General features: G+C 30.2%; 1 protein-coding gene across 3 annotated transcripts in view; it reads left to right on the forward strand.

The window, feature by feature from the left end:
* The window catches only part of LOC142319316 (suppressor of lurcher protein 1-like), a 1,297,987-nt gene that overhangs the window by 560,435 nt on the left and 715,773 nt on the right, over nt 1-21,779 (forward strand). For all 3 annotated transcript variants that reach the window (XM_075356472.1, XM_075356462.1, XM_075356483.1), the window contains exon 5: nt 13,795-14,009. In XM_075356472.1, coding sequence (XP_075212587.1) covers nt 13,795-14,009 — 215 coding nt within the window. The remainder of the gene's footprint in view (nt 1-13,794; nt 14,010-21,779) is intronic.

A 21,779-nucleotide genomic window follows, 5' to 3' on the forward strand; every position in this document is an offset into this window, starting at 1 on the left:
AAGCGTAGATTTTATAATGTCACTGATATTGTAATCATTCACTGTTCATTTTATTATGACATAAAATGTTTCTAGGAATATAAATTAGAAAGAAAAGTTGCAGAATATAAGTTAGTAGCTTAAATAAATTACGTATTACATCAATATAATCCGTTAAAAAAAGATTTATAATATTCTTTATCAATAACATAGATGTGTAGTAGGCAATTGTTCGTTGCCAAAAAAGTAGTACTAAATTTTCACCATAGATTTATAGAGTAATCTTTTTTTTTAATTGTAGAACATGAAAAACTGCAATAGAAATGAAAATTTTCACAGTTCCGATTGGACTGATAAATTGTTTTTTTTTTCTATTCTTTGTTAATCTTTCAACCAGAGCATAATTCTAATTTGTTTTATAACTTTATATTCTAAATTTTGTTTTATACCCATTGGGTAAACTATCTTTTGGATACCTACAGTCCAGTACAGATATATTCGAATTTCTTAATTTGCGTATGCTCCGAATAAAAGGTAAAAAAACTATTTGTATTTTAACTACTCACAAAATGAGTAACAGATTTAAGATAAAATTTTCAGTAAAAGAAAAACATTTGAATTTACTGTAATATTAAATATATATATTTTTTAAATTAAATAAAATAAAAAAATATATATATTTTTATAAAATAAGTCAAAATAGGGTGTTTTTTTCTTATTTTTATCCACATTCAAGTTTCAAATTGATTTATGTTCTGAAATGATTATCTATTTACTGTATTAAAAGATCATGGTATCAGTTTAATATTTATTAAACATAATACGGGTATATTATCTACTTGTATTATATATATATATAAAAATTTAATGGTGTCTTTGAATCTGTTACTGTTTCACGCAAAAACTACCCAACCGATTGTATTGAAATTTTCCAAGCACATAGTTTTTATACCTGTAAAGAAACTAGTACTATTGCGTTTACAAAATGTTTCACCATTTCAAGATGGGGGGCATTTTAATATCTTGACGGTAACAACCGGAATACGTTCCGTGACAGTACTCAATTTTATTACGACAGAACCGTTTATAAAATCGAATTAAAAGGCCACTTGTAGAACTTCAAGTTAAATTTTCTATAAAAAATGTCCCTTTCTCTTTCGCGACATTTCTTTCAGCTATCGAAAAAATTAACTAAATGTGCGACGGTATACGGAGCCAACCAAAACAGACACTGACTGAGTGTGCAACGAAACTGGCGTACCTTTCTCCCTTAACTTGATAATAAAAAAAATTAAATTACAGACTAAGCACGGATACCCCCTTATGGTGTTATTTGGAGAATTTTTATCCGTGAAAAATAATTTTTTACCTGTCCTTCAAACTCTTCGGTACCAACCTAGACCACCTATAATCTTCTATACAAAGATATGCCTCCTATTCCAGCTGTAATCACTATTATTACGATGGGGCCGACTGTTCTGAAAACCGCGTACTTCAGATAACTCAGTGTTTCGAGTTCTGTGCTGAATAAATTGTTCTGAAGGAATTACAATACACTTATAGTTTTTATAAATTGAAAACGTTTTTATTGCTATTTATCAGTAACATTCTCACAAGCATGAGGTTGATGAAGCAGGGAGATCCAAAAGAACCCTACTGGCAACAATGAAGCCTGGGGGCGCCGTTCCTAGCTTGACAGGAATTCTTGATCGGATAGTATCAAATGGTATACTAGATAATTAAGTACAATACTAATTATAACTTACAAATAATCAATTATTGTCGATACTAAACTATTTTAATTTAGATTATTCATATATAATCTTTTAATTGACTTTTTAATTTACGCTACGAAGTCGATTCTCTACCCAACAGGTATCTTATCCAGCTTCTATGATACGGAAATTACATGTACGAGTACATCATCTAAACGAAATGATTCTCGTGGAGACTAAGGCATACAAATTCGAAAAGCGTGCGGTTAATTAAATCTCAGCTGCTTTCTGTAACATTTACCATGGTTACTTAAAGTTATAACTTGATTTTTTTTTTGCAACAATTTTCTATGTTATCTACGCATTATTATAATCAACTTATATAAGGCGTTTTTTTAAATCCTTTGCTTTTTTACGTGAGGGAAAACTTACGAATACGTACTAAAATTTTATATCTAATGAAAATGTAAATATTTATCCGCATTGATGGTAGATTTAGTTTGATAGCGCTAGCTGTGTTTTCTTTTAACCACGCTTGGTAAATTCTTCTTGTGCTTTAGTTATTTCAATAGGTTTTAATAAAGATTGGAAAATTCAGTTATAGAAACGATGTTATTTAATTTTTTTCGAAGAAGTTGTCTAAAAGTAATCATTTTTGCGCTTAAGTTACATTTTTTGTATACGGATTGAAAATTATATTATTAATATTTAAATTAATAGTAAATAAACATATTTCAAACACGAAATATTAAGATATGATTTGTATCATTGACTTATCTCTTAACGTAACATTTGGCTAATAAAAGTAATCTTTTAATAGTTTTGGTTGTAACAGAATAATCTTTTCACATCAAAGAGAAATAAATTAAACAATTTTATTAAGAAATGGGCATTAAAATGGGCATTTCAGTAGTTTCCAAGATCTGTAATTTTTTTATTTTCGTAATCTTATGTAATTTAATTTTTCTTTAATTTATTTTTCGTTCACTTAATTAATTTCTTTTTGATTAATTAATCTTGTTTCGATATTGTTATTATTTTTATGGCTGACCTTCATCAGTAAAAGGATGTGCCTCCACCAGATGAAGAGGGTTTCTCTCCTGTGGTGGGGCGACGATCCACTAGGACGGATCTTCTAAGAACGATCTTCTAGGACGGATCTTCAACGAGAGAAGTCCTATCGGACAGTAGTGGTAGTGGTAGCGTGGCGGAAGCGGTGATGGAAGAACTTCGACGTGCGAGTCGGTTGTTGACAAAGGGTAAAGGGAAGAAGATGGGTGAGACGATAACTCGGAGGCAGCAGAGGGCTGTCGGTCTGATTGCGTCTACGAGCAGGGATGTCGAAAAAGACTTTCCGGCTCGGTCGGACGACGTCAAAGATGACGGGAGAAGAAATGTTTTGTACATAAAATGACTCTTTTGCTGCATAAATTTAGGGAGTTGATTCACTGGTCCATTTACATACTACCAATAAAGTTGAAATCAAAGAGTGCTCCGAGCGTATGAACAGTCATGTTCGTATGTTAAAGGTGTTCGCAGATGTTTTGGATGAAATACCTGTGAAGCCTCAGGAGAGGTCATCTACTCGGCTGAGCGTAGCGGATTAGGCTGGACAAACTTATTTTATCATCACTGATATGGCGACGCCATATCAGTGATGATATGACTCCGGATTGAGATCTACAAAGGGCTGTATCTTGGTGGTCGATTGACGAGCTCCGGCGAGCGTTTGCCGGCGCGGAGATTCGGAGGCAGACATTGAGCAATTAGTTCTTAAAGGCTTACATCAGGAGGCCTTCCTATTTTCAACTCTAATGGAGGACACCGCTGAGTTGCCAGAGGATGTTGGGTCTGCTTGGATTATTGGATTATAGACATGGCGTTGGGAATCGAACACCCTCAACACGCACGAGTGTTCTGTAAGGCTCTATGGATTCGGGACCTGGCTCGAGCGGGCACATTGAAGGCGGGCCAGGTCCTTGTAGAGCAGTCCACTGCACGAGACCTATCCGGAGGGGACAGTGGATGTAAAATTTATGTGGACTGGACTGACTGTGCTTTACCGGTTGATTCGGGAATTGGGGACTGCGAGGTGACCTCCTTCAATTGCAGGTCCGTACCACAAGTGATACAAGATAGGCGGGATCGAGTAGTCTGCTTTTGTGGGCCCCTAGGGTCTGCTTGGGCAGATTCTACAGCGTTCCGTAGAGTACGTGCGTAGGCGGATGGAGAAGAAGCATTATGTGTGTCTATCACGAGCACTATCGGCATTGTCATTAAAGAGCAAGAAACCACCTGTGGGTCCGCTGACAACAACGATGGTGGTTAGGGCCGAAGGTAAGGCCTCTACTGACATCTTTCGATCCGTCAAGGGAGCAGTGTCGCCGGGTGAGGTCGGGGTCCTCTCCGCACGACAGGGGCAGGAAGAGGACTTACATCTCCGGGTGTGAGCTGATAGTGGTGCGGCTGAACAACTGAAAAAGGACGTCGCCGAAAAGTAGAGGGCTCCACTACGGCTTTAACGGAATGAGGGAGTCGGTGGGTCCACGTTGTTGTTAAGGACGTGGACTACGAAGGACGAGTTCCTAATGGAACATCTTCAGGTTACAGGGAATCGGTCTCACTAGATACATTCACCATGTGGCCGCATTTGGGGCTACTAAACTGATCACCTTGGAAGTGCCGACCAGCTTCTGTCGGATGGGTGGATTCAAATTGGGTGGTTTGCCTACCGGGTGATGAGGCACACCATTGAGGAATTATGTTTTCGGTGCTGGAAGCCAGGCCACAGGGTCAAATTTTGTCTTGGATTAGATCGTAGCGGCCACTGTTTTACTTGTGGTGAGCCTGGCAACTTGCAAATAGACTCTACGTTAGAGTCTCGGTGTCTCACATGCAAATTGCATCGACATGCAGCTGGAGGCCATGGATGTAAGGTTATTTTGCTCACGACATGACTCCACTGGAGTTTGCACAACGAAGCTGCGGTGTATATAGGGAACAGCACATCCGGAAGGGGTGGGAGGCTCCGGCGGCCACCACCAATGATCGGTTGGGGACTCACTTGCAGACGCCATTGGGGGGAATGCAAGACCGTAATCCCGGTGGGTTCTCCATTAGAGGCTGGGTGTCAAGACCGGAGTCCCGGCGATAGAATCCTTGGGGTTCCCCACTAGAGGCATTACATATAACACAAAACCGAGTCCAGGCTACCTGGGTGGGGATCTAATACACTACTGATGTAATTTGAAGTGAAGGCACCCCTCGGAGCTGAGTATTATGCGTAATTAAGGATCCGTCTTTTTGGAGAGATTACAGGAAAAAATCTTTGGTGGAACGGAAAGAAAAAATTATCACATTTTTAATTATTTAGTTTTATGTCAGAAATACAGATCGTAAATTTGGATGGATAATTTATTGCCACTGTTCTAATAAGTGATAAATGATTTTAATCAGAAAAACAATACTTTTTGTTTATTTATTCATATTGTTACAAAACTATTCCGAGGTTTTGGTCTCTGGTACTATTTTCGTTTGTTTTAAATATTTTAGTTACTGCATTGTGCTTTGAAAACATAAAAATTAAAATAAACCGTGGGCTTTATAATTTTCTGTATTATTCATCATGAATTTTTAAAATAACTGCAGTGAACCGTGTTCTTGAATTTAAATAGAATTCTTGTAATAAACCTTTTAGAGTCAGAATGGCCTTTTAATGTAATCCACAGTTCTAAAATACATTTATTCGTCAAAAATTTGTTTTCTTTAAAAGAAAGTAATAATTATTGCTTCCTGTACTTCAAAACGTCTATCTTCATACTGTTCTAAACTTTTATAAATGTATTAAGTATTTAAAGTATAAAAGTATTTATAAGTATTAATATACGAAGTATAAAAGATGAATGGTCAAAGAAACAATTGATTTTTTGGTTTCGTCACATCAGCAGAAAAACGATTTTCCCCAAACATTTTACGTTATGTTTTTCTTTATTCCTTTAAAGGCTCCTTTCCTTATCAGTATCTCTTACTGGTGTAATAATAATTTCTTGATCATGTATTGTATTCAAACAATTGACGTTACATAAGGGATCATTTTAGAAGATACGAAGCATGTTTTTAAAGTAAGGTCTGTTTTGAAATAAAAACAAACTGAAAAAAATAAATTCCAAAAAAAAAAAAAATTTATTATGCATAAAAACTACGTTTAATTTCTACTTTTCTATATAGTTGCCTTCAGCTACAACATATTTTTCGTAGCATTTCGTTAATGTCTGTATTTCCTTTTCGAGAAATTCCGCCCCCATTGACTTAAACCACGCAGAAATACCATTTTTCAATTTGTCGTCATTGTTAAATCTTTGTGATGCAAGCCACTGGTGAAGGTGAAAATAATCGCTGGGAATTAAGTTAAGACTCTAACGGTGGATGATTAAAGATTTTTCCAATGTAATTTTTTCAGTGTCTGATTTGGCATATATGGCCGGGCTTTGTCCTATAAAACAAAATCCCGTGAGATAGTATTCAACGTTCTTGAACGTTGAATACGTCCAATATTATAGCTTGTTTAAAAGCGTTTAATGTTTCGTAGTAAACATTAGCATTCTTAGTAGTTCCGTGATTAATAAATTCAACAAACGTTTGTCTCCCCCCACAAAAAAAAAAAACAAAAACAAAATGTAACAAGAATGTTTCTTTAACAAATTTTCTTTTTTAAACTTCTTTAGTCCAGGAGATGATGAATTTCGCCGTCTCATTAACTGTTACATTGTCTCGAGGTTCAAATAAGAAATCCAGGGTTCATCTTTGATCAAATATTGATAAAAAAATTCATCACACCTTCATTTCGTAAAACCTATAAAAGTCATGCGTTGTAGCAAAATGCATTTCATTGTCTGTTTTTTTTTTAAACTTCAGCACCTATCCGCCACACAGTTTTTTATTGCCCAATTTTTCAGTCAAACTTCATAAATCTAATATCGTAAAACACCAGGAATCAACAAAAATAACTGTGTGACGGTGAAGTGCCGCATTTCTCGTTTTTTCCGTCAACGTTTTTTTTCAGGGCCTCATCCTGAAAGTTTGTTCGTCCTTCTCAAAATGAGTGGCACCATGAATATTGAGTCACTCATAATATTCTAACCGTAAATGTCACAAATTTTCGTTTGAATTTCAACCGCAGAATTGGTTTTTTCGATCAAGAATCTAATTACTTCTCATGCTTCACACTCGGCAGGATCCCGAATTTTAGCACTCATTATAAATGGAAGAATATAAACAACCAATAACAAAACGAGTAAACTATTGTTGCTGTGAGCTGACTGTTGATTGAAAATAACTGAGCTTTGCAAGAGCCATTTATTTACATCTTGTATATAGGCGGCAAATTCAAATCTGAAATTACTTTAAAAACATGCCTGATATATATATATATATATATATATATATATATATATATATATATATATATATTATGTGTGTGTGTGTGTGTGTGTGTGGGTTTTCTGTACATAACCACTGTGACGCAGCCAGCGGAGATCGACTATGACGCAACCAGCAGAAGTTGCTTTAACTTCTAGAAAAGTTTATCATAATGCGATTCTTCCAGTGTCATCATATATATTAGGTCTCCATTTTTTATACTTTTTAACAGCATTTATGGTGTTGAAGATTCATTATTCTAACAAACAAGGTTGAAAATAATATTTCAAATTTTGATAATAGTGCTTAATTATACATTCTCAATTATAGTTCTTATACTGGAAGCTGAATTAGGCCCGGACATCAAATTAAATGGAAATTTCATTATTATTTTTTTATCCTAACATCTAAATTTATTATTTATTAAAAGTTAGTAATGGGATTGAAATTTTATTTGAGGTAGGGTATAGTAATTATTTTTTTCACTAGAGTATATGGGTAATTTTTTGATCTTCGGTTATGATTACATATATGGTTATTATTTAATTACAAAATATGTTACTATGACGTAAGAGAAGTTGATTAAAAAATCATATTAACTGTAAAGAAAATTATTGATAGTAACTGGTTCAATAATTAGCCTTAATATTCAGAGGCAATGTTTCACTGTAATGTATAAACAATTAGGAACACTGTACTTAGTGATCATGAATTATTACAAATGTTCACACTCCCTTCACGTACAGGTATTCCCCTAAACTCTCTAACAAAGCTTCTTCCTCGCCTCTATCTATTCTTTAAATGTGTCTTAGCAGTAAATATATAAACTAGCAAAGCAATAGTATTGGATTGAATATATATAATTGTTAGGTTTAATTACAATCTAAATCATTCCTCTATTGTATTTTTTTACTTTATCGTAAGACTATCACATAATAACTCTTATTTTATTGATTTAGTAATATAAAAAAAAATTAGTCTCCTCCTTCATTATAATGAAAATGAATGTTATAAACATGTTATTAATAAGTACAGGATAATGATTCTGATTACGATTATATAATCAAAATTAAATTAATTAATTTGAAATTTATGTACTAATTTAAGTTTATAATTTTTTTTTATTAAAAAAAGAAAAAAACTTATTTTATTTCACATTTTTTTTAGTTTTTGTTTTTATTCCCGACAAACCAGCTCGTCTCTGACAAAAACAAGCTTTTTGTAAGAAACTTGTAATAAGAAATTCAAAAAAATTCTGAAGTACAAAGTTACTTATGAATATTCTGGAAATCTGCGAATAACCCATGCAGCTTTCTTAATTCGGGGCCCGTTGCCTGCCGCGTCCCTATTTCGTGACGTCTGAATGAGATGTAGACTTATACAGAGTTAGATCGACCGTGCCTGAGACGTGTGGTAATTTAAACCTAAACCACCAAAGAACATGGTTATCCACGATCCAGCATTTAAATCCCAATAACAGCAACTACATTTATTAGAATTCGAACCTGAGAACACTCGATTTTATAATGAGCTGATTTACGACGATGAATTTAACCATTAGACCTACCTGACGGGAAGTTAACTAATGAGCGTAATGTAAGATTATTTCTCCATACGGGAATGTATTATATTAGTACTACTAAAAGTTTATACTAAAACAAATTATTTGTATGAAAATTGTTTGAAATTATATTTCTTTTTTTACAATAATACCATAAATACGTGACCTCACCAGATAGTGGAAGATAACTTTCGTTTTCTAGTATTCCCTGTTTTCTTTTTCCTGCCTTTAAAATTTTTAAATTAAAATACTTTGTATTTGATTCTAGGTAATTTTTTTCTATCGTCAATATTTTAAAAAGTCATCTGATTTCAAAACATCCTTTGTGTGGGCAACTTGATTTAACACAATCAAGTTAAAGGTGTTAATTGTCATAGACAATTTTAACACAACTATGTGTGTGCCAAGATCTTAAAACATGATTACGCGGAATACAGTTATTTATAATACCATACATTTTATTTTAAAGGTGACTGCTTATCAATAATGGAAATATCGGAAAATAAAGTTGTAAAATTATGATAAAGATTAGCGAATAATTTTATTCTATTTTAACTAGATTTAGAGGAGGTAACATTTTAAATTATTTATTTTCGTATGAAAAGTTTCGTAAAATGTTTTGATAAATTAGCTTCATTTATGGTGGAATACCAGGTATTTTAGCATATAAATATAAAACAGCGAAATGGAATTTTAGGAATGAAACTTTAAAAGTTTTAAATAACGGAAAATCTTGAGTTTTGTGAATTTTTCTAAAAAGATTCAGTAAGGGATTATTTTAAAAATAAATATTAATACTGTTAGTAGTTATTTGTGATTTCTACGGTCAGTACTGTTTATCTTTCTTAGCTTCATTCTTTCATTATATGTTGACACGTTTCGGAATAACTACGTTGTCAAAACTTATTATACTCTACGCGTTACAAATAATTAAATAGAAAACTAAGAAAGATAAAAAGTACTCAACATAGAAATCATACAGTTCTTAGCTGAAAATATAATAATTATTATCTTAACACTTGTTATTGCTATCATTCTCTTATATTCCGTTAAATAAATAGTACATTTTTGAAATAAACAGCATCAAGTGTTTTTTAAAAACTTCACAAAATTTCCTTCAATATTATCATACTTTTAATAAAACAAAGATTTTATAAAGATTAATATTTTTCTACCTTTAGACAAAAAACTAACATTTACTATTACTTTAGAATTATATAATAGACTACATTTGTAGGTTTTCTACTTTTTTTATACTCAAAGTACCTACTTAATAACAAAAACAATATATTACCATGGGTTACAAAGCTTTACAAAAAATTCAACGCGTGCTTGTTAAAATTCGAAATGATGTGTTTGCCATCTAAACACAACCATGCACCGTGTAATGAGAATTGAAACAACGCAACCTACAGAGAATTAAAATCTTGTTAAAAATGTATAGGTTATAATACGTAATGTATTTCCATTAATAATTCTATCACTATTTTAAATAATACAAATTGTTCAAAACGCTGAAGTGTTTCATGAATAATATTAAATATGATAATTAACAAGATATAAGAAAAGTAAAGAAAATATATACGATCATTATACTACTTTTATTGTTATTGAATAAAATAATTTTAAGCTAAAAATTAACGAATATTTAAAAAAAAATCAAAAAAAGAATTTCTGAACACAATAAAATATTTTGTTAATGAAAAAATTTTCAAAAGACTATTAAAAGGTTTTTTAGTGGATAATATCTATGGTCATTTCTTTCCCTTATTAAAATTACATTCCGAATATAAAATTACTTCACTATTGTATTTGTTAGTATAACTTATATTAACTAGAAAATTATATTCTGTATAGATATCATTATTGTATGTTGGCTGTAACTTTATTACTCAGACAATAATTCTTCTTTATAAACTAAATAAAAACAAGATATAAATAGTATTCAAATTCAAAAAATGAATATTAAGAATAAAATATCAAACAGCAGTAGTATTTCACAGAAATTTCTTTTTAAAAATACTTTAATTTAAAATATAACTTTCCAGACAATATTAACCTTTCATCTACTTTATTTGATGTAACTTTAGTATTTATTTTTACGGCAAAAAGAAGCTAATAATGATGATTATTATCATAAAATTATATAAAAACACAATATAAATTAACGAAGAATGGAAACAAGCTCTGAATTATCCGCTCCACAAAAACGGTGAAAAAATTGACGTCAACAATTGTAGAAGGATGTCGTTGCTACCAGTTACGTGCAGATTTTTTCTTGTAAGCCATGCGTAACAGACTGGAACTCTGGATCAAAAGGAATTAGGACTATGCCAAGGAGAATTCAGGAAAAGCAGATATGCCCAGAGTATATCCTGTCCTTGAAACTCATCCTAAAATATATTATTAGCCGAAGAAAAAACATAGAATCTGTTACATTTGTAGATAAAAGAAGTGTGCAATTCCTTATACTGAGAAATATTGCTACAAACGACAAAAGAATACGATGTACGAGTAGATAACAAAACAACCAATCTCGCAGAGCGTACCCTCACAAACACAATATAAAAAGTAAAATTTAGAGGATAATTTAAGCGCTCCCTTCAAATTTAAAACAGGATTAAATCAAGGAGGCCGATTATATACCCTGATTTGCAACGTCTTCTAGACAAAATACTCAAATCCTTATGAAAAAAGCCTGCTTTATTTAAAATGCTGTTTTTTGTGTTGCAGCAAGCTCGTTTTTCCGGCTACTTCTTTCGTTTGACAGATTACTTTTTTGTTCCGATTCTGCAAAGAATGCTAATTCGTCGGCATTTAATTTTGATGTTCTGATTCTTTGTTTCTGTTTTTGCACTTGAGTCATTATTTTCCCAGAAGATTTTTTGACTTTATCTAAAACCAAGTTGAAAATCATTGGTGTAGGACCATTTTCTTGTCTTGGTCCTGTTTTTATGTGGCATGATTTGCTGACTTCACATAGAAACTTAATTTTAGATACGATGTTCGATAAAGTGAATTTAAATAAATTTATGGGTTTTTGGCGACCTGGTATTCTTTTAATGTATCAAATACGGTTTCTCTACTAAATCGTAAGGTTTACTGAAAATCAATGAATGTAGTGAAGATGACTTTTGGGCTTGTATTGTAATACCTTAATATCATCTTTAGGCTGAGGATTTCTTCTGCACAAGATCTATTTCTTCTGAATTCACCTTCATATTCAGTAGGCTTTGAATTGATCTACGGTTCAACTCTGTTAAGAAGTAGTTTGGAAAATATTTTATGCCGGACATATTTCTATCCTTTTTTACTTCTACGTATATTTATTTTCTTATTTAAAAATAAGTTTATAAAAGTATCTATATCGATGCAAAGATAAGTAAAAATTATAGTCGTATAAAATAAATTCAAAACTACCTTATTCTGATTCCATAATAGAAATAATTATATAAAGGTCTTAAACTCAAATTTAAGGCTGTTAAAAAATAATAATTTTATTTGAAACTTTTATTTTCAATTTAGCACTGTACTACATATCAAAACACAGAATGATGTGAAAAAATTAATCACAAACATGAAAAAGCTTCCAAAGAAGACAGATATTTTTTTGGTTTTTATGCATAAAATTTTATTGAAAAATAAATTACTTTCCCGAGAAAGTATTTAAAAGTTAAAAGAAATGACATCTATTAGAAAAAGAACTTAATTTTCTTTTTAACGTTCAGCTAAATTGATTTTCCTACCATTTACTCAATGAGTCTTATAAACAAGTAATGTGGAATAAAATATTTATTTATTAGTTTTATTCTGAAGAACGTTAGAAAGAAAACATTACAGCAATAACTTTCTTTATTAATTTCTAATTAATAACTTTTAAAGTTGCTTCATGTGTGAGTTCCAGATAAGATGTTTAACTTTATTATGATATTTTGAGATAAGTACTAAACCCAGAAGGAAGTCCAAAGTACCTAACAGTTGGCTGTATTGTAATACCTGATGTCATCTCTTTGTACATGTTAAACGTGGCATATTAAGATTATAATGACTTAATCTTCATCCTCCAGTTTTTAAGCTGTCTTTCTACCAGTTTCAACTGGTATATAACTACGTATAAGTTATATTTAAGATTTTAATTTTAATTGTAAATGAAGGAAAGAATAGACTGATAGTTAAAATTGGAACACTTAGTCGATACCGTGTTTTTCTCTTTTAATAGAAAACCATTTCATTATCATTTTAAACAAATATCGGCAAGTATCAATCTTTGTTTAAATTACTCAATAACGTGCTTCAAAATAACATGTATTTTATATTTATATCCATTATTGTTTATTTATAATAGGGATTCTAAACTTTGATTAGAATTGAATTAAATTTTTATTCTAAATCGATGATTTCTATGCGTTTTATTTTTTGAATGTCTTTGCTCTTTTCCAGGAATTTTGTTGTTAATGGGTGGGTTTTGGTGTTTATTTAAATTTAAGTAGTATTTCTTATTTCTTTGAATAAATCTTTCGTTTGTTATAAAAATTTTAAGATCTTAGAACTGGTTTGTACATAACATATCACAGCGCTCAGGTGAAGAGGTTTTAACATTTCGATTGAAAACGTTTAAAAATCTCAAGCTTAAATGAGGAGGCGGTTCCTCAAATTGGTTACGTACGCGTCAACTTTATTATTATTTTATTTTTGATAAGAACTGCTGCCAGAAAGAAACCGAACAATTCACACGTAAATACGTGTGAATCTCGTTGTCAGTGAGATATTCTACTGCAGCTTTTTGTCTACTGGCCCGAATAAAAGAAAAATTTATATTTCATAAAGTTTATTGCTAACAATGCGGTGCACTTTAAGAACTTCCACTTAGTTACAACTTACCCTATAAGAACAGTTACGTAGGCGATGTAACCTACTTGCCAATAGTGGTGATTAAAAATCAAAGACTGCTAGGAATATAACTTCTAGGTGGATAGAAAATGATGATAAAATTGTATTAAAGAAGTGTACGATAAAAATTTAGGTATACGTCTGGTAGAAATTTATTGTTTTTTATATCAATCTGTTTTTTTTTTTTTTTGTAGTAAAATTAATGAAAGATTACTGTTTCTTTTGTTACAGTTGTATTGGTGGTGATTTCTTAAAAATTTTTTTACATCTTGAAAAGCCAGAAGTTGATGAGTACACCAATTGGTCCGGACTGTTGTGTGGTGGATACTCGGATGTACCCGCCGTGCTGTACAGTTCGGGACCGGTACTTATCCTTGAGTTTCACACCACTGATGCCTCATCGAACGCTACCGGTTTCATCGGAACGTTTCGTTTCATCGATAGAAGTAAGAATTAAAATTTATTATTTTATTTGTTTTAATTTTCGTATTTCATGGTCACAAAGTGATATTTGCACTACAATTTGTTATATTCAAACAAATGTGTTTATATCCAAATAAATATTATGTATATTTGCCAAACCGAATTTTGTAAGTTTTCTCTTAGAATCAACTTATGTTAGGTTGTATTTTAAATTGGTAATACGTGAAAAATTATGAGGTATTAACGGCAATATTCCTTTGTTGATAATTTATATAAGATGTGTGTTATATGAGTCGTAGTCAATTAAAAGATTTAATCATAAGAATATGCTAATATATCTCGCTTATTCGCAACACTGTAATTAAGATATTTTAGAAAATATAGTGTGTTTTTTTTTTTATCTCTTAGGAATACAATTTTTTTAATTTTGTTTTTAATTGTTGGTTCATACTTTATACATAAGAAAAATGTACTAGGAATAATTCATTTAGTAATTTGATAAATTATCGTATTAAGGTATTCAAATGTCAATATAATATAACCATAAAAAAGGAATTTTTTCTTCTACAACCCTTAACATTGAACGTATTTATTACGCACACATTTATTAATAGTTGGTTGAATTTGAATTTAATACTCGTATCCTGGTAGCGTATTGGGAACTTTAAATTCCAACAACAGAATTATTAATAATGTTTACATTCATTATTCTTTAATATAAAGTTAAGCGAAGTTATTTTATTCTACAATAAACAAATATTTTTTTTTACCTTTCAATTTATAAGTATTACTTACAAAAAATATTAACTAATATAAAAATAATTTGGTACATTTTTCCCAATACTTCACATGGGAACACGCTATTTATTTATTTGTTGTTACTTTTTTCTGGTTTTCTGTCTGCCCAGTACCTTTTTATTCTTTGTGACATCTTTTTCCTTCATTCTTCGGAAAGTTGAACCTGTGTTTTGACGCTTCTTGGAAACTTTTATTTTCATCTTTTAATATTTTGTTTAAAAATTTTATTTCTGTTTAAATTTCTTCAGTTATCTTTAGCTCTTATTTTCCTTATATTTTCTTACTTACTATCATAATAGGTCTTTAAAAATAATTTTTTTTATTTTAGAATAAAGTTTGTTATTTGACATTCATTTTATCTGTTTATTTCAAAATTTAGACCTAGCATTTGGTAGTTTTATTATAAATAAAATTTAAATTAAAAAAAAAACCAATAGATTGAAGGAGATAGATTTTTGTAAATTATTCTAAACATCTGTAATTATAGTTATATGATTACACATAAGTTGTACTTTTAAAACATAAAAATATACGTTGCTAAATAAACTGTGGATAAACAAAAAATGGAATTGCTTATTCTGATTTAAATGTATAAAAATTCATTTATAAAATAAACATATGATTTTAACATTATCCTGGTTACGGTAAATACATAATGGAAATAAATTTTTCTGAGAAAATTATATTATTTATCGTCGATCTTATCTATTAATTTAATCTTTTTCCATATTTTCCCCACAGCTTACGCTGAATAAATTTAATATATATTTTTAACAGTCTGAATAATCTAAATCTGAATTCTGAATCTTCTACATTTAATTTATATCTTGGAGATCCGCAGACTTTTTAACCATAAAATGTGTATTTTTATCATTAAATAAACATGCAGTTTTATGATAAAAGTTATCAAAAGCACACATCTGTTCGATCATGGAAGCATATATCAGTTCTTCTTTTTAACTAGTTGTAATATGTAAATTAGTTTTTTTTTTTTTTTTTTTTTTTTTTACCTCCGGGTCCGTATTCAAACAATTTATTCCGCAGAGGATGAGATGAATGTTTTGTAGCGTGTGTGAAAAATGCCATGCCTGACCGGGATTCGAACCCCGGACCTCCGGGTGAAAGGCCGAGACGCTACCACTCGCGCCACGGAGGCCGGCTTCTTCTTGACTATTACTTTCTTTTTCAATCACGGATTGTCGTTAACAATGTAATTTTAAAGAGTAAACTTAAATGGATAACCTGTAATCTAATATAAAATTCAATGTTCAATGTGCAAATCTTGCCTCCTGGAGTATTGAGAGGCTTTTTCATTGCACCATATAGGTTCCGGATTCACCAATAAACGTGCAATATACAATATTATTAGAACACGTTGAATTTCGTATTGTTAGTTTACTGTTTATATTAGTAAATAAGTGTAGATATTTTACAATGATTTTATATTGCATTATAGGTTTTAATTTAATTACTTTACAGTAGTTTGTAAAGAATACAAACCGAACGATAGTATCTTCTTTAGTATTAATACTTAATTACTTTAGTATTAATAGATCAATATTTTCATTAAAAAATATGTTAAAAAATAAATTTAAAAAAGTTCAAGAAATAAAGAAGGAGATGCAATCTGATTCGAACCGACCTCCCTTCCCCTTATAGATCCAACTAGTTGATTAATTAAAATTTCATTTGGCTATAACTGGAACCAATGAAAAGAAGAACCACTTATGATATATCGTTGAAAATATCTCTTGATGAGGGCTTATTACTGGAATTAAGAAAAAGACAAAATCCAATTTTTTTAATGATTTTGAGCTTTTTTGGGTACTTTTGGTTCAGTCGATTGCAATCAAAAGGGAAGTTGCTCAACTAGATGTTACAAAAGTCCTAAATCCAAAATTTCAACTTATAACGGCTAATCGTTTTTGAGTTATGCGAGATACGTACATACCTACGTCGAAACTAGTCAAAAATGATTCAGTGATGGTCAAAATGGATATTTCCGTTTAAATTTTAAAACTGAAATTTACATGGAAATAAAAAACAAGAAAAAACCAAGCAAGCTAATCGTTAAGAGCATCTATTTAGTGTAACATTATTTTATTTATTATTTTAATTTTAAAGTAAAATGTTATTACTTTTGTTATATTAATTATAATTAAATTATAATAAATTTCATTATTATTTTACTTTTTATGTAAATAAAAGAGGATAGAAATTGAGATTAACACGAAAAAAAATGTAAATCTTTTAAGTTTAAATGAATCCCTATTTTGCTTAATCTGCCGAGTTTGTTTTTTTTTTTCTTCAGTCATTTGACTGGTTTGATGCAGCTCTCCAAGATTCACTATCTAGTGCTAGTCGTTTCATTTCAGTATAACCTCTACACCCTACATCCCTAACAATTTGTTTTACATATTACAAACGTGGCCTGCCTACACAATTTTTTCCTTTTACCTGTCCTTCCAATATTAAAGCGACTATTCCAGGATGCCTTAGTATGTGGCCTATAAGTCTGTCTCTTCTTTTAACTATATTTTTCCAAATGCTTCTTTCTTCATCTATTTGTCGCAATACCTCTTCATTTGTCACTTTATCCACCCATCTGATTTTTAATATTCTCCTATAGCACTACATTTCAAAAGCTTCTAATCTTTTCTTCTCAGATACTCCGATTGTCCAAGTTTCACTTCCATATAAAGCGACACTCCAAACATATACTTTCCAAAATCTTTTCCTGACATTTAAATTAATTTTTGATGTAAACAAATTATATTTCTCACTGAAGGCTCGTTTCGCTTGTGCTATTCGGCATTTTATATCGCTCCTGCTTCGTCCATCGTTAGTAATTCTACTTCCCAAATAACAAAGTTCTTCTACCTCCATAATCTTTTCTCCTCCTATTTTATTTATTTTCATGCGATAGTTCTTGCTTAGGACTTCATCTATGCCGTTCATTGTTTCTTCTAAATCCTTTTGACTCTCGGCTAGAATTACTATATCATCAGCAAATCGTAGGATCTTTATCTTTTCACCTTGTACTGTTACTCCGAATCTAAATTGTTCTTTAACATCATTAACTGCTAGTTCCATGTAAAGATTAAAAAGTAACGGAGGTAGGGAACAACCTTGTCGGACTCCCTTTCTTATTACGGCTTCTTTCTTATTTCTTCAATTATTACTGTTGCTGTTTGGTTCCTGTACATGTTAGCAATTGTTCTTCTATCTCTGTATTTGAACCCCAATTTTTTTTAAAATGCTGAACATTTTATTCCAGTCTACGTTATCGAATGCCTTTTCTAGGTCTATAAACGCCAAGTATGTTGGTTTGTTTTTCTTTAATCTTCCTTCTACTATTTATCTGAGGCCTAAAATTTGCTTCCCTTGTCCCTATACTTTTCCTGAAACCAAATTGGTCTTCTCCTAACACTTCTTCCACTCTCCTCTCAATTCTTCTGTATAGAATTCTAGTTTTAATAATGTTAATCAAAAGAAAATTTATTTCGATGTAATTTAAATTTATTATTTCCATTTAACTGGAAAATATATTATCAGATAAGCTAATCGTAATTCAACTGTAATTTTACTGTGCCTACCCTTCATCGTGATAATATACAAAAAATATAATTATCTTTATTATTATTTTTGTTAATAATTATTCATTATCATTATTATATTCACACGTATAATTTATTAAACAATTTTTTGAATAACCTTTTGTTACATATCCTAGTATTCTCTAAACCCTGATAGCAATCGCCATCTGACGAAATACAAACGGAAAAACAGCGGTTTCACTTTTGTTGATAAGAAAAGATTAAATCATGTGATTGTACCTTGGCCATCTGACAAAATGGACGTTTCTTTGCTGTCGGAGAATAAAAATGCGCTTATATTTTGCGGGATGAGAAAAGGAGTAAAAAATATAAACGTGTCAGTTAATGAATATTTAATAATGAAATAACTTTTATACAAAGAAAAGTACAAAAACAATAGGTATTATCGGTTATCATGTTAATGTAGGTTTTTTAGCGTTACAATCTTTCAGAAGAAGCTTAACGATTACTATAACTACCGTTTTAGGTAGTTTGTGTTTTGTAATTGTTTGTGTTTTTTTTCAATCTTGTGTCTGAGTTTTTGGTGGAAATTCACTTGACTCCCAAACGGGAAATTTTGATAATATTTACCTTTTAATTATTTTTTGGTGGTTTTTTATTTTCCCTAGTATGTATATATGGTAAGGTAAGGTAAGGAACGATAAGGTGAGGTATAAGGTAAGGTTAATAATCCAAATGGCGATCTAATTTTAAAATTTAAACAAAATTTTAGAAACGCTTTTTGTAACGTAAATTTATTTCAATAACCACTTAGCACAGCACTTTCTTTCTATTATTGAAAATTTCAAAGAAAGGGTGGTCTTTAGTTTAACCAGTACAATATTTTTGTTAATGCAAAAGCCTTATTTTTTCACCAAAGAGATATATATATTGCAGTTTCGATTTTTTTTTAATTTTAAAAAAGAGAAGTTTCTTTGGTCGTTTCAATATTAAGATTTAATCTTGTTCCCGATAATTTATCCAGGCGATCTTTTAAAACAATAACTAAAGTTACCTTTCCAGATGATTTGAAAATATTTTCCATTACTTTTGGTAATTGATACCAATTGATTATTATAATGTAATGAGACTCAACCTGATAATATTTTGATATTTGAAAATATTACCTCGCAAAGAATGAAAAACGAAAAGTTATAGGTAAAACATTTGGTTGCTATCTTTTTTTATTGTTTTTCTCTTACCCTTTTCTTATTTTTATTAAAAAAAGTAATTTTATCGGTTTTGTGTTTCTTTCCAAGGGCGTTTTATAGGGCTGGGCTATTTAATAAAATGAAATTTTTTTTTTTTAAATGTTCAATTTTTAGAAGATATTGCTATGAAAATCCAAAAATAATACGATTCTAGATTATAATTTTCAATTAATATTAAATAATCAAATGTTTCACCAAATCTGATGTGGACACCACATGAATTCTTTGTACTTCTATTAAATTACATATAAATATTCTTTTTTTAAATTTAAGTTCCAATATTTTATTTAAATTAATAACTTCTAATTTTTTTTCATATTTTCTTTTTTTATTGTTATTATTGAATTATTATTTATTCTAAAACTTTTTTACAGTCAGAGATTAGTAAATATTAATAAATCAATATAATCATAATTAAATTAAAAAACTAGTTAAAAACAAAAGAAAAAGAAATGTTGTCTGATTCGAGCCGATGGGCCATCTCCTTCTAAGATCGAAATATTTCATTAATTAAAATTTTATTTATTTACTACTCTGGAACCAACGAAAATAAGTACTACTTGTGTTCGGATTCAGATTCGAAATGATGTGTCCATGATTTGGATCCTACAAGTTCTCACTTGCATCACCTAACTACTTGAGCGATGTGAAACAAAATTAATTTATATATATTAATATAAAATTCTGATACGCACACCACTAAAAATTTGATACTACTTGGTGTCCATGGTAATTAAGTTGTGTAACTGTCCACTTTATTAGAGAATTGGAAGTTCGTATCTCACTTTCAAATGTAATTCCTTAAAATGAAGTGCAGCAAAAAATGTGTATATGTAATTTAATAGGCGTAAAAGGAAGTAATGTGGTGTCCACATAATTTTTTTTCCTTTTTATCGGAGTAATGAATACTAATTTGGAAAACGTTTAATTAATTGTTCTTTCTTAAATAACCTTTTTGTTTTAGCATTGAATTTATCCAATTTAACGCTGTAAATTAGTCGAATCACCTTTTTTTGTTTTTAAGATAAAAATAATTATTCTACATTATTTTCCATTCTTACTAAAAAAAAATTCAAAAATATAAAGTCAATTATACACCGATATACTCATTATTTTCATATTTTGCTACACATTTTTAATAGTTAAACTTTTCTAATAGGTCTTGAGAACATATTCCATATACTTTTGTTACAATCCATTCAGAATACCTGGGTTTCTAAGATTTTTCACTTTTTAAGTCTTACGGCACTCCACTATTTATAAAATGGAAAATTTGTTGTTTATTTAATTGCTGATATTATTGAAGCATACTACCTAGCCAACAAAACTAAAATAAATTTCAAAATATACCATAAAAGTTTAATGAAAAAAAAATTGTTTCTTGAAAATTCAAGAAAAAAGAAGTCGAAATTTATAGAAAAAAATTTGACAATTCATTAAAATTAATTTGGAATTTTTAATTTTGTTAAATATTTTTGTTAGTTATAATGATAAAAAGAGTCCTTTGTTATTTTTTGATTTGATAGAGCTATGCCGAATATCAGTAAATATGTTTACCCTGTTGCTCTTAAGCGGGAGATGTGCAATTATTTTTACGGTTTACTAAACAAAGATTCTCAAAAATTATAATCCGAAATTTGATTCTGTTTTATTAAAGAGGTGTTTAATACAAATTAGCATGTAAAAGAGAAAATAAACCAGCAAAAAGTAGATCTTTCAAAGCTTAAAAATATTTACTTAAAAATAAGAATTAAAAAATAATATTCGTTTCAAACAACGCGGTGGCTTATAAGTTTCAACTACAAGAAAAATCTTTTCTAATATTTCCCACAAATATATTTGCTACATTTATACATACCTGAATAAAGTATGTATATGAGCGCGCACACACATACACACATTTATATATATATATATATAAATATTTTTATTTTTCGTTTTGTGCGTGTGTGTGTGTATGCGAGCGTCCTTACTACCATAAGGAGTAAGCTTTTAAGGAGATTAAACAAACCACTCGTCATTCATTTGTTAAACAATAGTATTATTAGATTTGTGACGGAATGTTTCAAAGCCAGAACAGGGTTTTTGTGATTTTTTACAAATATTAATTAGAGAACTTCAAAAGCTCGAACTTAAGTACGTTCTATTGTTAAAGTATGACTTCGCAATACGTATTTAAATGCAAATA

The sequence above is a fragment of the Lycorma delicatula genome, chromosome 1 (genome assembly GCF_047948215.1).
Source record: "Lycorma delicatula isolate Av1 chromosome 1, ASM4794821v1, whole genome shotgun sequence".
In the NCBI taxonomy this organism is placed as follows: Eukaryota; Metazoa; Arthropoda; class Insecta; order Hemiptera; family Fulgoridae; genus Lycorma; species Lycorma delicatula.